The sequence below is a fragment of the Lutjanus erythropterus genome, chromosome 23 (genome assembly GCF_056507025.1).
Source record: "Lutjanus erythropterus isolate fLutEry1 chromosome 23, fLutEry1.hap2, whole genome shotgun sequence".
Taxonomy (NCBI): domain Eukaryota; kingdom Metazoa; phylum Chordata; class Actinopteri; order Lutjaniformes; family Lutjanidae; genus Lutjanus; species Lutjanus erythropterus.
In genome coordinates this window covers 4,270,187-4,285,233 of record NC_139339.1, presented here as the reverse complement: position 1 = coordinate 4,285,233, position 15,047 = coordinate 4,270,187, and the positions used below count along the sequence as shown (strand labels likewise).

The following is a 15,047-nucleotide window of genomic DNA, read 5'->3' as shown; positions in this document are numbered from 1 at the left end:
ACTGTATACTGTAATGTTCCCATGGAGTCGGTGAGTTAGCAGTGGGCTGCGACTTGAGCCCTGTAATTTTCGCAAATTGGCACTATTAAAAGTACACCAAATTAGCTATTAGCAGTTCATGTTGTGCGGTCTAACCATGGATGTACAGACAACTATTACTGGATTACTTTGGTATTTAAGAAAGCTTAAAAACGTGATAATTCTCATGCAAGTTCTGGAGTTGTAAGGTGCGTTTTTTTTCCTGTGATTTCTAAGCAGAATTAGGGATATTTATTCAAGATGGACATCAGACATAATGATATTCTCTGAATATGTCAGATTTGACTGAGTAATGACTCCAAGAATGACACTGAACATCAAGGCTGTCTCTTTCTGTTTATATTACTCTTCCTGGTCTTCTGTAGTAAGTCTCTCTTCTGTCTTTGTTTCTTCCAGACTGGCCAGATGAATCCAATGACACAGTTGTACTACAAGAAGGTGAGTCAAACTCACATTCGTCTGGCCGATGTCATGACTTGCATTATGTTCCTGCAGGTTTATCCAAATCCTAAAGTCTTAACACTTGAACAGAGGATTTGATAAAATGTCTTAACTCTTTTTTGTCCCCACAAAGATAGATGAAGAGGAAAACACAGAGAGGAAGAAAAAAATAACAGAGGCTCGCACTCTTACACTCACGCTAAGACAAAATCAAGTCTGTCAGTGTATTCATCATCCTCCTGTTTTCACAGTTGATTGTATCACATTCACCACTGATGTTATTCATTGTAACTTCATGGTTACTTCAACACCAAATCCATGTTTTCATCAACAGTCTTGTTCAGCCCTAATGTGACGATGAATGATGAAGACTCTATTTAAAAGGGTCGGTTTATAAAATAGAATATCCACCACCGTGTGAGGAACTTATGACTGATGACTGCAGACATGACAGAGAATAAATAATGCAAATAAACAAGCAGCTGATTTATTTGACTTAGAAGCCTGTTTAAGCCCTAAAACACACAGAGAGTCAAATATTTAACCGTGCTCGCCGTACGACTCTGGGGACTGCAACGTCAGTCTGTGTCTTGAAAGCAGTTTTCCGTCTGATCACAGTTATTGACACAAAGAACACAGAGCCTCCGATTCAAATCCATGTGGTCACTGTGAAGTTTAAGAGGCAAATGTTATGCTTTCCCTTGTTTTCTGTCACGTGTTGCATTTAATGTCAGATGTTCATATGAAACCTGAATGAAGCGGTGCTCACAGGCACTGGGTGCTGCTCAAAAAATAAAACATGGAGCTGAAAATGAGCTAAGAGGTTTTAGGTTATCATATTTTATATTGAAGTCTACATCTGTTCATCATATGTTGCCACCTAATAAGGACTGATCAAGCTGTTTACCTCAACTTGTCACAACCTGTAAAGAATCAGAACATTCTTCCTTTTTTTCATGACACCACTGTCCTGATTAATTACCCTAAAGCAGAAGTAAATTTGATTGATCAATCACTGCCAAGCTGAATCACACAGATCCCGACACATCTCGTCCTGTTATCAGTCGCCTCACTCATTAAAGATGTGGCCATTGAGGGATGATGAAGCACCTCTGCTTATTTTCCCTGAAGCTTGATATAATATTATAACGAAAATGAAATAATAACTTCTGATATGAGCAAAGATGCTAACCTCAAATCCTTAATGCCAACCACATAAGTCACATCAAACTGTATTTTTCAAGACTACAGAATCCAGTAGGAGCTGATTGTCTCAATAAATCACAAAGTCACAAAGAAGTTACAAAGTTACAAAGAAGCCTCTTTTTTGGATTTATTCTAGCAAAATTGTTTTTGTATATTTACAGACTTGATTCTCTGCATTTTAAAATTTTTTGGTGTTGTTGTTTGTGTTGTGTTTTAGGCGACATACTCGCCGTACCGCGACCGCATCCCGCTGCAGATCGTCCGGGCTGAGGTGGAGCTGTCTGCTGAGGAGAGGGCCTACCTCACCGCTGTGGAGAAAGGTCTTTTTTTTTTTTTAATCTTTCTTAGCGATGTAATAGATTCCTCTAGCCTCCTCATTCTGCTGGTCCTCTCACCTCTCAAATGATGCTGAGTCAATAGTTCCTGATGGTTGAACAGGCGGCAGCTGGTCGGTCGGATTGTGCTGCAGCCAACAGCTCACAGGTGTCGTCTCTGCAACAGCTCACATGTGCTCCGGTCCTGTCACAGTGTCCTTGAACAAGATGCTCAACTCCAAACTGTTCACTCAGCATGAGAAGTACACCTTCAGTTCATATCTTATAACATTTAAACCCAGCATAGGTTCATAAGAGTGATCAGAAAGAGCTATCACTCCAGAATAGCACCAAACCTTTAGCATGTGCAAAAAATATCCTGATGTTGTATGAAATTTGGCACCATTTTAACCATTTATAGACCCTGTATGGGCTGACATCATGATTACGTCACGGTGTTAGATGGAGGCAAACAAAACAAGAATGTTTCAAGAGTGCTCACCTCTATCTTTTAAGCGTTGCCATGCTGTCGCCACAGCAACCACTCTGTGCTGCTGTGATGACGTATTATCGGGGATGCATCAGGATGCATTAGTGTTTCCGCTACAAAGGAAAAGTGATCAAATTCGTCAACGCTGTCCACTTGAGATCCAATCGCCCAAGACACAAGGGCCTGAAAAGTGACGCATCCTAGTAGGTTTAGTTTTCTAAAAGAAAATGAAAAATTGCAATAAACAATAATATAAATTCAAAGTACCTGCAGAAAACAGGGATTTTTAGTGAAGCTGCATCTGAAATTCCTCAAGCACATTTTAAAAGTTATGCCCACTTGTAATAATATGATATACAGAGAACTGGGAAGACATCTACAATGTGTTAGCATTAAAAAGAGAGTTAATGGTTATTGGGGGAGTTTACTGAAAGGAGGGGGAAAGAAAACAAAGCTGGGAGTTGTATAACTGTAGATTTAATTTGTATGTGGCTGAAGCTTGCAGCTGAGCAGAGGTTTGTCATGGATTTTATCTTTTAGCCCATAAATCATAAGGAGGAAGAAATCACTACATGCTCTGTCCTGATGTCCCCTTCAGTTCTGGACTTTCAGTCCTCTGGGATACTTTTAGAACATTTGCAGACAAGGTCATGATGAACATGATGAGTCCAAATAAAATTAGACCCAACACACTCCATTAGCCTGTTGGTCTGTAAATCCAAACACAGGAATTCTGAATACACAAGGTCTGAGCATGTTGCCTAAAAACTGGAAGGTTAAAAGATCAGTTCCTGCAGAAGTGGCACCATGAGCTCCAGAGTGTTCTACCCAGAACCTTTTTATATATCGTCATATTGTTGTTTAATGCTGTTACAGGATGTGTGGTCTAGAGTAACAAAGTAAAACTGAAGCTGAAGTGAAACCTTCAACCATCACCTTCCGCCATTTCCTCTCCAGGTGACTATGCGGGCGTCAAACACGCCCTCCGCGAGGCGGAAGTCTACTACAACATGGACGTGAACTGCCTGGACCCGCTGGGCCGCAGCGCGCTCCTCATCGCCATCGAGAACGAGAACCTGGAGATCATGGAGCTCCTGCTCGACCATGGCATCCACACCGGCGACGCCCTGCTCTACGCCATCAGGAAGGAGGTGGTGGGCGCCGTGGAACTGCTGCTGTCGCACAGGAGGCCCAGCGGCGAGAAACAGGTGACTGTGGATATCTGCACGTGTATGTGTGCGTATGTGTGTGTGTGCATTCATGCATGTACACACAAATAAAGGTGCTAAATAGAACCATAAAGGGTTCTTCGGCTTGTCTGCATAGGCAAACTTGTTATAAAGGTTCCACTTGGAACCCCAGAGAGTTCTATGTTGAACCCAACATACAGGGTTACCTTTATGTAGAACACACTCAGGGGTTTCTAATGAGAACACTTTTATATATTCCGAGGTTTGATCTAGAACCCACCATGAACGTTCTACCAGGAACTTTTTTATATTCCAAAAGTTGCATCTGAGACAGACTCGGGGTTCTGCCGAGAACATTTTTATACTTTAAGGGGTATTTCTAGAACCCACCAAAGGGGTTCTACTGAGGACTCTTTTTTTATATTCCAAGGGTTTTATCCAGAACCCACAAAGGGGGTTCTCCCTAGAACCCTCTTATATGATGGTACAAATAACCCTTCACAAAAGAGTTCTTCAAGGACTTCAACAACCTTGGCAAAACTTTTTCCTGCTAAAAAAGTTTTTTTTTTTGTTTTTTTTTTAAGTGTCTTAAAAACCCATCGATTCTTCGGGTTCTTTGGAAGGGTTCTAAGTGATGAACGCTTTTGGAACCCTTATTTCTAAGAGTGTATGCATTTGCTTTTACTCATCAGTGCATCTGTGTGTGTGTGTGTGTGTGTGTGTGTGTGTGTGTGTGTGTGTGTGTGTGTGTGTGTGTGATAATGAGTAGTACATCCATTCATTGTAATGCTCCGTGCTACAGTCTGCTGAGAAGAAGAAAATTAAACAGCTCGTTTATAGACACACTGTGAAATAGGATTTACAGACAGACAGTATTTGTCTGCCTGACGCATTTCTGTGTGTGCGATCATGTTTCTGTGTGTGTGTGTGTGTGTGTGTGTGTGTGTGTGTGTGTGTGTGTGTGTGTGTGTGTGTGTGTGTGTGTGTGTGTGTGTGTGTTTGCATGTGCCTGTGTGAAAAAAGAGACGGAGACAGAGAGTAAAAGAACATGTTGCACAGTCGAGTTAACATGTAGGTGTTTGGGGGGGATTGAGGAGGAGAGATTCAGAGTGAGATTTAAAATCATCAGGGAGTGCAGATGAAGAGGAGGAGGAGGAGGAAGGGGGGATGAAGAGAAGAAGAATAGAGATCAGAGGAGAGGAAGAAGAAGGGAACAAGGGGATATTTTCAAATAAAGACAGAGAAGAAGACAAGAGAGAGAAGAAACAGTCTTCTTCCTCTCCTTCTTCTTGTACATTCATTTCTGGACCGCATGAGGCTGTGAGGTTTCGCGTCACCATGGCAACCCAACCCTTGGCCGAAGCGGAGGATTGTGGGAAGGTTTTTGGTCGCCTCTCAGTTGGACGAGGATGGGAACAAAATCTGCTCTCGCTGTGTTTCTGTTTCTCGTTCCTCTTTTCTCTTTTTGTGTTTGTTGTCCGCTCGTCTCTGATGTATGTCCTCGCTTGTCTTCTCTTTCTTCTTCTCCTGTTTGCTTTCTCACAGCAAGAAATCTCTGCTCATCGACAGTCATTTTGCACATTTGTAAAAACCCCCGTTTACTCAAAGAACTACTTTCTTTCTAGTGGAAATAAAGTAGTTCCAGTAGATTCTACTGCAGAAAGAAAGTAAATGCTAATTTTTAATTTGCTAATTTTGTTAATTTCTGGATGAGCTGCATAAAACATCTTTACAGGCCTTTCAAATTATATTAGTCGACATTAACTTGTAATTGCTGCAAGAAAAGAGTCAAAACTGGACGAGGAAACGGCATAAATGCCACAGACCCACAAATTTTACATTTTACTGATTTTTTTATTGGTTGGAAAAAGTGAAGCTTGCGTTATTGATTGGAGAACTGACTCATCAGAGTTGCTGAACGCATAAGTAAAGTTTTCTATATAAGTTAAAGAAGCCGTGCATGTGTTTGTTTGCATGTGATGCCTATATTAAGATCTGGATGTGTGTTGTGTGTGTGCGTGTGTGTTTTCTAAACTGCTCTTTCTCAGCTGACAGGTAGAGTCGATGCCTTTTATCTTCTCTTGGCGAGCAAAACTGTTGACCTTTCTGCCGTCCCTCTCCATCTGACTCAGTCCGACTCCCCCTCTCTCTTTTATTACCTCTCTCCCTTTCTCTGTTCATCCTCCCCCCCACCTCACTCCCCTTTTCATCCCTCCCTCTCTCCATCTTCTCTCCTACTCCCTGATTAACTGTGACCGAACGCAGTTTTCTACATCACCAGCTCGCCAGAAATGGAGGGAACGTGGCAGAAAGAAGGGAAGGGAGGAGAGGAAAGAGAGGTGGACAGAGGAGGACGTCCAGACGGAGAGAAAGGGAAGGAATAAGAAATGAGGGAGAGAGAAATAGTTCCAGAAACAGAGTGCTATGCAGATGAGGGAAAGGTCTTTCAGGCTCGCTCTCACACTTTCCTTTGATGTGTGAAGTGTGTGAAAAAAAAAAGATTGTGTGTGTGTGTTTGTGTCGCTGGAGTCAAAGATAATTTTTGGTTGTTTTCATCTGCATGTGTGCGTTTGTGTGCGCTTGTGGGTCAGTTAAGATTTTTCTATACATTTGTGTTTACTGTATTTATTTTTTTCTAAAAAAAAAAAAAAAAAACCTGAAGAGTGAAAAAAATCAATAACACAAACACTTGTGTACGACTTCAAGGGTCTGTTTGAGCTGCAGCTACAGTTAATCAATAGTTTCTTTATGGATTTCTTCATTTTTCTCTTGCAAGAGATCAGACGTGGAATGAAAGTACATTTACTCGAGTACTTTACGTCAAAGGATGGTTGGATGAGGTACTTGTCTGCAGTAGATGGCGGCTGACAGTTTGGAGAAGCAGCGAGCACCAATGTAGGAAGCTAAGCAATGTACCGCTGTGGACAGAGTCAGCAACAAACATATTTTAGCCACTTAAAAATCGAAAATCAGTTTAAGTGTACAGTATATTTAGAATATTTCCACTGCTGTCAGACGGGCTTTTCTGACGGGAAACAGCCAGATTTCATTCTCTCCAAACCAACCAAACCCCACTTGCAAAAGCAATAATTTTACCTCAAAGAACGAGAGAGTTTCTGGTTTAATGCTGCCTCAGTCTCTTAGTTTGTTTGTGCTATTATGTGACTTTGTTGTTTTAAAAAGTCAGTTCAGATTCACTGCAGTCATGCAGTAACACAAACAAACTGACAGATTGAGGCAGTGGTAGACCAGCAACTCTTGAGTTCTGTGAGATAAAATGACTGATTTTGCTAATGGAGTCTGGTTGGTTTGAAAACAGCAGAGACAGAAAAGACTGTCTGATGGCAAAGTAAAGCAGTGAAAATATTAAATTGCTATAAATTTTTTCAGGTGACTAAAATACGTTTTGCTGCTGATTAGGGATGTTAATGATAAATCTGTTTGAATGAGAAGTTTATTGTTTAATTATTATGTTTGCTTGAATTGTTTGTGCTTGAATTAACATTTCACATAACAAGCGCCCCTAGAATTGTTTAAATAAAACTTAAAATGAAACAAAAGCATCTTATATCTTTTATAAATTATAAATCAATTGTTAACATTTTCAACTATTTAAGGAAAATACACAGGATTTGCAACCTTACTGCTGACTGCAATGTAACAAGGTGCACCACAAAATGAATAAATGTGTCTGAACAGTCCTCAACACCAGCAGCAGGAAATACAGAAATACTTTAATGCATGAAGAATGAATTAAAACAAACTTTAAGCTAAGAACAAACACTGCTGTTCCAAACTGTTGGAGAGTGTGTTTACCTGAGTGTATGTGTGTGTGTGTGTGTGTGTGTGTGTGTGTGTGTGTGTGTGTGTGTGTGTGTGTGTGTGTGTGCGCGTTCTCTCCTTGTCGCTTTAATCAGTGTGTGATGCCCGGCCCGTGGCAGCTGTTCTCACACTCTTTATCATGCCAGGAAAAAAAAAAAAAAGGGAGAAGAGAGAGGGAGTTAGAAGGAGAGAGATCAGATGAACAGAAAAGGTTTTGGCAGCACAGAGGAGGGACAGAGAGAGGAGATGAAGAGACAGAAGAGGAGGAGAGAGATATGAGGGAGAGGAAGCAGGTAGAGAAGGAGGTCAGATGAGGAGAAAGATGGAGGGAAAATGGGCGCAAAAGCAGAGGAGGGAGAGGCAGTGAGGAGAAGGAGGTGAGAGGAGGAGCAGATAGACTGAGAGAGAGGGAAGATAAGATGAGAAGCACTCTGCTTCGTTCTCCCTCTGAGAGATGAAAGGGAGTCCACACGTGTTTCGCTCCACTCCTCCCTCAGTCCCTCCTCTTCCTCAAGTCTGCTCCTCTCACTCCTTCTGATGTCTCCCTGTGTGTGTGTGTGTGTGTGTGTGTGTGTGTGTGTGTGTGTGTGTGTGTGTGTGTGTGTGTGTGTGTGTGTGTGCCAGTCTCATAGGATTTGGATGCCTTATGTTTTGTGATATATAAGCACATTTTTAGTTTTATTCCTCATTTGGTAACACTTTACTTCAAGTCCTCATATTTAGCGTTTATGTAAGGGATAACATCAGGGTCCTGAATCATCTTATTGATTTAAAAATGATTTTATTGATTTAAAAATGATTTTATTGCTTCTCCAGATCAGAACTGCATCCATAGCAACAGTTTGTTATACAAAATAAAAGACCATAAACTGCCGTAATGGACCAATCAGAATCGAGAATTTAACAGAGCAACTTACAACCACATTACAGTGTGTTTAAAAAATTATATTAAATATATTAAATGTTTGTATAGTAGGTATGAATGTTAAATATAGGAGGTTCAAGTAAACTATTATTCTTGTTTGTTTCATGCCTTGCAATCTTATTTATATCTCCTGTGTAAAAAACAAAAAAAAAAACTAATCAAGTGTAAAAAAAAAAGAGTTGTTCTAGTTTTATTTGTTTTTACTTTTCCTTTTTTTAGTCCTAGTTTTTTCATTGGGCCAAGACAGGGAAATGTGAATTTTAAATAAAAATGTAGAATAAAAATCATAATTTGCTTTTATGCATTCAAGAGAATATCAGTCAAACTGATTAATGACTATATGACTGTTATTTGCATGGCTTTTAACTCGTTCATTTTCTGTATTTTTTTGTTTATTCATTGAGAAATATCAGTTTAATCTCTCACGACCTCTAAAATATTGAAATGACATAAACTGAAAAAGGCGCATAACGTCATCTTCTGTTATATAGATCTGTTATAACTGACTACTGTTTAACTTAAAGACTTAAAGTTTTAAGTCCCTTCTTTTGAAACATTTCTTTGATTCCAGGCAGCCATTAGCTTCCATTCATTTGGACACAAGTTTCAAGAGTACGCTAACAGATTTTCATGTTATAATGGGACCTAATGGAGCTTAAAATGGATCCAGATATGTGAAACACAGACACACAGTTTGGAGAACGGTTCCTCTGCAGGATTTATAATGAATGTGTTCAAACATGTAAAACCACTGGGCCTTTAATCTCACATACTGTAATATATCCATTATCCTCTCTCCCATGTACCTTTAATGACGGACCACCTGGTTTTCACTCGGTAATAAAACGCTCTTTGTTTCTACAGCAGCTGTTCAGAGTCACGTCACTGAGGGATGTAATGAGTTTTGGAGGGGATGTGACATTAAATAACTAAACCTCTGCAGGATACTTCTTCTTGCGTTGGATGTATTACGCTAATTCAATTTGTTTTAACTTGATTCAAGTGAGTTTAATTTGAGTCGTCATTTGGCTAATTTGTCTCTTGCTTTGAGTTGTCCCCCTTTCCGTGGCGCTGCTGAATCACGGCTTTTTAATTATACAACAAAAGCTCATTAGAGGTTTTTATTTTTTTTTATTTTTTTTTTAACTGGCAGTCTATGAAGAGGAATTTAACCTGTCATTTTATTTAAAGAGTTTTTGTTCTTTGTTCCTCTCCAGGTTCCCTCGCTGATGATGGACAGCCAGTTTTCAGAGTTCACTCCAGACATAACTCCCATCATGCTCGCTGCTCACACCAACAACTATGAGATCATCAAGCTCCTCGTCCAGCGGAAGGTGATTACAAAAGTCTGTCTGCAAAAGCCATTTTAAGAGGAGTAATGTTGTTCGAGCTGCTAGATATTGAATTAAAAAGGTATTGATTAGATGTTAGCTGTGATGATTTATCTTTTATTTTCTTCTTCTTGTGTGCAGGTCACCATTCCCAGACCACACCAGATCCGATGTGACTGTGTCGAGTGTGTATCCAGTTCAGAGGTGAGCGATTCTTCCTCTGGTAATGAAAATTCATCTCGGCTTTCAGAAAAATCAATATTTGAATATACAGTAATTACTCCCATTTGTTCATCCGACACAGACATTTATTTTCAGCATGTTTTCCTAAATGATTAGATACCTCTCATTTCTTCTGCATGGATCAACAACCCATCTTTTTATTTTCTGTTGCTCATTAAAACTTAAAAGCAGCCCAAAAACATTTGCAGCAAGACAAACTATAAAACACACTGTGTTTGAAAATCATGCAAATAAAATAAGTCAAAAATTAAGTTAATTCCAAATATTTTATTCGTCGCTCAAGGTGCAGTTTGAGGCAAAGGAGTTTGCAAACAGTACACATGAATTAATTTACACATATAATATCTGAAAATATAATAAAACATTATGTCTGAAAGTGTTAAAGCAATACTTTGGATTATTTGAATTGGTTTGTGTCAGGTCCTTAAGCTATGCAATAAAATGCTATGGACAGGGTCAGCAACAAAACATTATTACAGCCCCTTGAAAAAGTGCACTTAAAAAATATATATATATTAGTTTAGGTTTACACTGTATTTAGAGTGTTTTCAATGCTTTACCTTGCTGACAGACAGCTTTTGACAGTGAGAAACTGCTGTTATATAAACCAAATATCTCTCGCTCTTCAAATCAACCAAACTCCATAGGCAAAATCAGTAATTTAACATCACAGAACACAGGAGATGTTCATCCACCGCTGCCTTGATCTGTTGGTTTGTTTGTGTTATTGTGTGATTTCCGTGTTTTAAAAGGCTAGTTTGGATTCACCAAAGTCACACAGCAACACAAATAAACTAATAAATAGAGGCAGCAGTAGACCGACAGCTCTGAGGTTCTGCGAGTTAAAATTGCTGATTTTGCCTATGGAGTTTGGTTGGTTTGGAGAGAGCAATATTTGGCTCATATTGCAGTGTTTTCCCACCAGAAAAGGCTTTCTGAAGGCAAAGTAAAGTGATATAGTGCACACTTAAACATTTTCTTTTAAAGTGGCTAAAATACCTTTTGTTGCTGATCCTGTCCACAGCTGTTCATTGCTCATCCTTCTGGGTGCCTGTGGACCACCATCTACTGTAGCTGCAGTACTACACTGAGTATCAGTAACTGCCTCATACAACCCCACTTCAAATAATCCAAACTATCCCTCTCCCACATTTCAGTGTGTCAGAAAGTGCAGAGAATGTAAGTACATTAAAAAGCATATCGTACTTGGAATGAAGGACTTTAAAAATAGATGTGGTTGCCAAAGGCATCTATACTGCCTGCAAGAGTGCAGAGTCTCAGACTGAGGAAATAAATGATGAGAAATGTCTGTCAGGGAGTTCATCACTTTATTTTTCACAATATATATATACAGCTCACTTGGCTTCATCTGGGGTTACCCACTTATTTTCCTGGCGGTGCCAACTAATGTAGCCAGCTTACACTCAAGTATTATACTGATAAAGTGGAAATAGATCATGTTTTTGCTTTAATTTATCATTATGAAGTAAATGTTGATTGCCCACTGTAAGGGCTATAAAATAATGACACCATCTGCATTTAGATTGTTTCTCTATAAGTCTTGCTTTCATCTGTCTGCCCCCAAGCACAATATTACCAGAGGAAATGATGTCTCCGTCATAGACTAAATAAACAAGCAAATTCACACGTTTTCTTCCTTTAGTAATAACCATGTTATTACTATACAATGAACATAATTACAATAGCTTAAGGATGTTGACAAGTTCAGTATAATTGTGCCAAAGTGATCATTTGTTCCTCAGCTCTGACTCTGAGGAAACAGAAAGAAAACTGGTGTTGTGTCGAAGTGTGTTCCCCCGTCAGATAGCGTTTCTCGCAGCGGCACAACAATAACTCCCCTCTGAAACACTACAAAAGAACTTTACTTGAGTATTTTCATTTTGTGCTGCTTTATAAATCTCCTCTTCTACAATTCGGAGCAAAAATATAGCGCTGCCTGCTGCACCACATTTATTTGACAGCTTTAACTTTGGTATATTTAAAAAAAACATGAGAAGTTAATAAAATATAGTGGCTTATTAAATATTAAACCAGTGGTTCCCAGCCTTCTTGGCTTGTGACCTCCTATTAAAAAGAAAAACACAGCATGTAATTGTGGCTCCTTCTCATGTTTCAGTCTGATTTGTCAGCAGTTCCACCAAAGAGACATTTAAACTCTTCTCTTGGTTTCATTTATATAACAGTTTGAGAGAATGGAGATTATAGAAATTCCAAAATATCCAAATTTATGCAGCAGAGGTTCCATTAATCATCTCACAACCCCTGAGATTTATCTTGTGACCATTCGGGGGGGTCTGGCCCTGCTGGACAAAACTAACTGTCTATAAAGTCTCTAAAACTTGATCCAAGTCGAGTAGCTGCAACAGAAAACTGCTGCTGACACCGAGATGCATCAGTATTAATAATGTATTTTATTATAATTAAAAATTGTCTGCAAAATGAGTACTTTAACTTTTAAAACTTTGAGTAACTGTAGCTGATTATCAGAATTTTAACTGCAGGACTGCAGGAGTATTTTTACATCATAGTATTCATTCACTCATTCCTTCACTTAATCACCCTTTATTTTAATTCAGAAACACACTGAGATAGACTCCATTTACAATGTCGCTGAAGAAAAAATAAATAAAAACTCCTAGACACAAGGAAATGCCAATAAAAACAGTGATAAAAAGTAAAAACAATAAAATTTAGAATTTGAAGTGAATGATCAACATCTGGAGGTGAAATGTGATTTAATGTTCCTACGGATAAAAACGAGGTAGATTGAAGTTTCAGGTGCACAATGAGAAACTTTAGCACGTTGGCACTTTTACTTAAGGGCATAATAAAAAATGTATAGACTCATATAAACATAATCCCTTTCAGTAGACACTTATGACTCACTAGGAATGTGTGGTGGTGGCTGTATCTGCAGAGATCCTGCCCTTTGCCTGTACTTTCTGTTTTTCTCATTATTTTGCTGTGCTTGAGACGTCCTGGGAATAAGACTCAACAGTCAACTGTCTTTCTGGTGTGTTTATGAAAAAGCTCAGACAAATCCATCTGATTCTGTTCTGTGAAATCTCAAAAACACTCGATCAGGGTCTGTAGACTATTTCTAAGGCCGACTGAGTCATTTGAAATTTGTTGCGCCTCCTAAGAAGATGAAGCAGGTGTGTTATGGGCCGGTTTTACAATTTATAATTTACAAAAGGACACTCGCACACTGTCATGACTTGCAGTATAACATTAATTTGCGACGTTTCCGTCCTTTTAGAACTTTTTTGTGCCACTTGCTCTTCTCATACGCACCTGTCTGATCTGATAGATGTGTGAAGTGTTCCTTTGCTCAAAAACATTTCACAATTCACAATTTAATTTAGCAGCTGCTTTGTTCTAAAGCATCGTACATCTAACACAAGAAAAAAATCTAGTCAGGAGAGAACAACATGACAGAAAGAAAGTCTACAGTCAGTGCATTGAGTGCATAGGATGCATCTGATTTTTATTTATTTACTTTTGCAGTCTATCAAGTGTAAAGGTGTTCACGAAAGAGCTGGGTCTTACGTCTTGTGTTAACCTTTGCAGTGAATAAATCGATCCTTCTTTATCTCTCTGCACCTCCCTCTGCAGGTCGACAGTCTTCGACATTCACGGTCTCGACTCAACATCTACAAGGCTCTGGCCTCGCCGTCCCTCATCGCACTGTCCAGTGAAGATCCCATCCTCACCGCCTTCAGACTCGGCTGGGAACTTAAAGAGCTCAGCAAGGTAGGGCTCTTTTGCAGAAGAATTTGTTTGCAGCAGATCTCGTTCGGCAGAGAAAAAGTTCATTCTTCTGTGCAGTAATATGTCAGTGAAGTATTTGGACCAGGGTTGGATTAGCCTCACGATTTCTGCCCGTTTTTATTTCTGTAATATACAGCTTACTGTCACATTAAATGAGACACCAACTTAAAGTGTCACGATGAAAAGCCGGTCCACCAGGAGCCTCCAGAGCAGCTTTAGTCCTTCTTGGCATCAATTCTCCCAGTACCCAAGTGAACTCTACTGGAGGGATGCCACATGCTGAACTTGATAGGCTGTTAAAACCCCTGTGGAAGCAGAAACATCCAATTTTATTTATGGTCCTCTTTTGCCTCAAGTGTTTCCTTCACTTGTCTTATTATAAGTGACTGTTTACATCTGTTTTATTATGTACTTTTCTTTGCTACAAGTTCTAGCACTGCAATCACAGAAAGCCTCATACTGAGAAAGATTTTAATCTTCGGTAACAAGAGCAGAAATTCTTCACGGTCCAATGCACGATTCATGACCTGCACTATTTCCCTCTCCTCAGGTGGAGAACGAGTTTCGTCAGGAGTACGAGGAGCTGTCGCAGCAGTGCAAGCGGTTCGCCAAAGACCTTCTGGACCAGGCCAGGAGTTCTCGGGAGCTGGAAACCATCCTGAACCACAGAGACAACGACCAGAGCGAGGAGCTGGACCCCAGACAGTGTCACGATCTGGCCAAGCTGAAACTGGCCATCAAATACCACCAAAAAGAGGTAGGGACTCGACCTGCATAGTGACCTCTGTCTCTGGAGAGGAGTGTAATTTTGAAACCTCACGGCCTTTAAAAGTCTCTCAGACCCACTTTAGACACACTGTCATCCAGCCGAAACGATTGTGTTTTTTCTTGGTTACTGAAAAGTTGACATTTTGAAGGAGCAGGCTTGTTCGTCTGACAGCAGAGCTGCTCTGTTTGTGTCTGAAAATACAGAAAATATTGAAAACTGAGGGACGATGGCAGGCTGTGTGTGTGTGTGTGTGTGTGCTTGTGTATGTTTTTTAAATTTAGTATATGTGTGCACCTTCACTGTTGGTTATCAAATACTAACAGAAACACAGTAGATATAGCCAATATATCTGTTAATAGCCACTCTCTCAGCATACCATTGTTTAACTGCCAGTACAACACTTTGGTCCAGATTGAAATATTGCAGCAACTTTTAGACAGCTTGCAATATTGACATTTATAGCTTTCAGAATAAAGACCATACTT

General features: G+C 39.6%; 1 protein-coding gene across 1 annotated transcript in view; it reads left to right on the top strand.

Annotated features, from left to right (window-relative positions):
• The first annotated feature begins 444 nt into the window (after positions 1-444).
• trpc5a (transient receptor potential cation channel, subfamily C, member 5a) overlaps positions 445-15,047 on the top strand; it is a 78,392-nt gene continuing 63,789 nt past the window's right edge. Inside the window, exons 1-7 of the mRNA XM_084711737.1 lie at positions 445-477; positions 1,904-2,006; positions 3,448-3,698; positions 9,645-9,761; positions 9,900-9,962; positions 13,638-13,775; positions 14,344-14,550. Of these exons, the coding sequence (XP_084567863.1) occupies positions 445-477; positions 1,904-2,006; positions 3,448-3,698; positions 9,645-9,761; positions 9,900-9,962; positions 13,638-13,775; positions 14,344-14,550 (912 nt within the window). The remainder of the gene's footprint in view (positions 478-1,903; positions 2,007-3,447; positions 3,699-9,644; positions 9,762-9,899; positions 9,963-13,637; positions 13,776-14,343; positions 14,551-15,047) is intronic.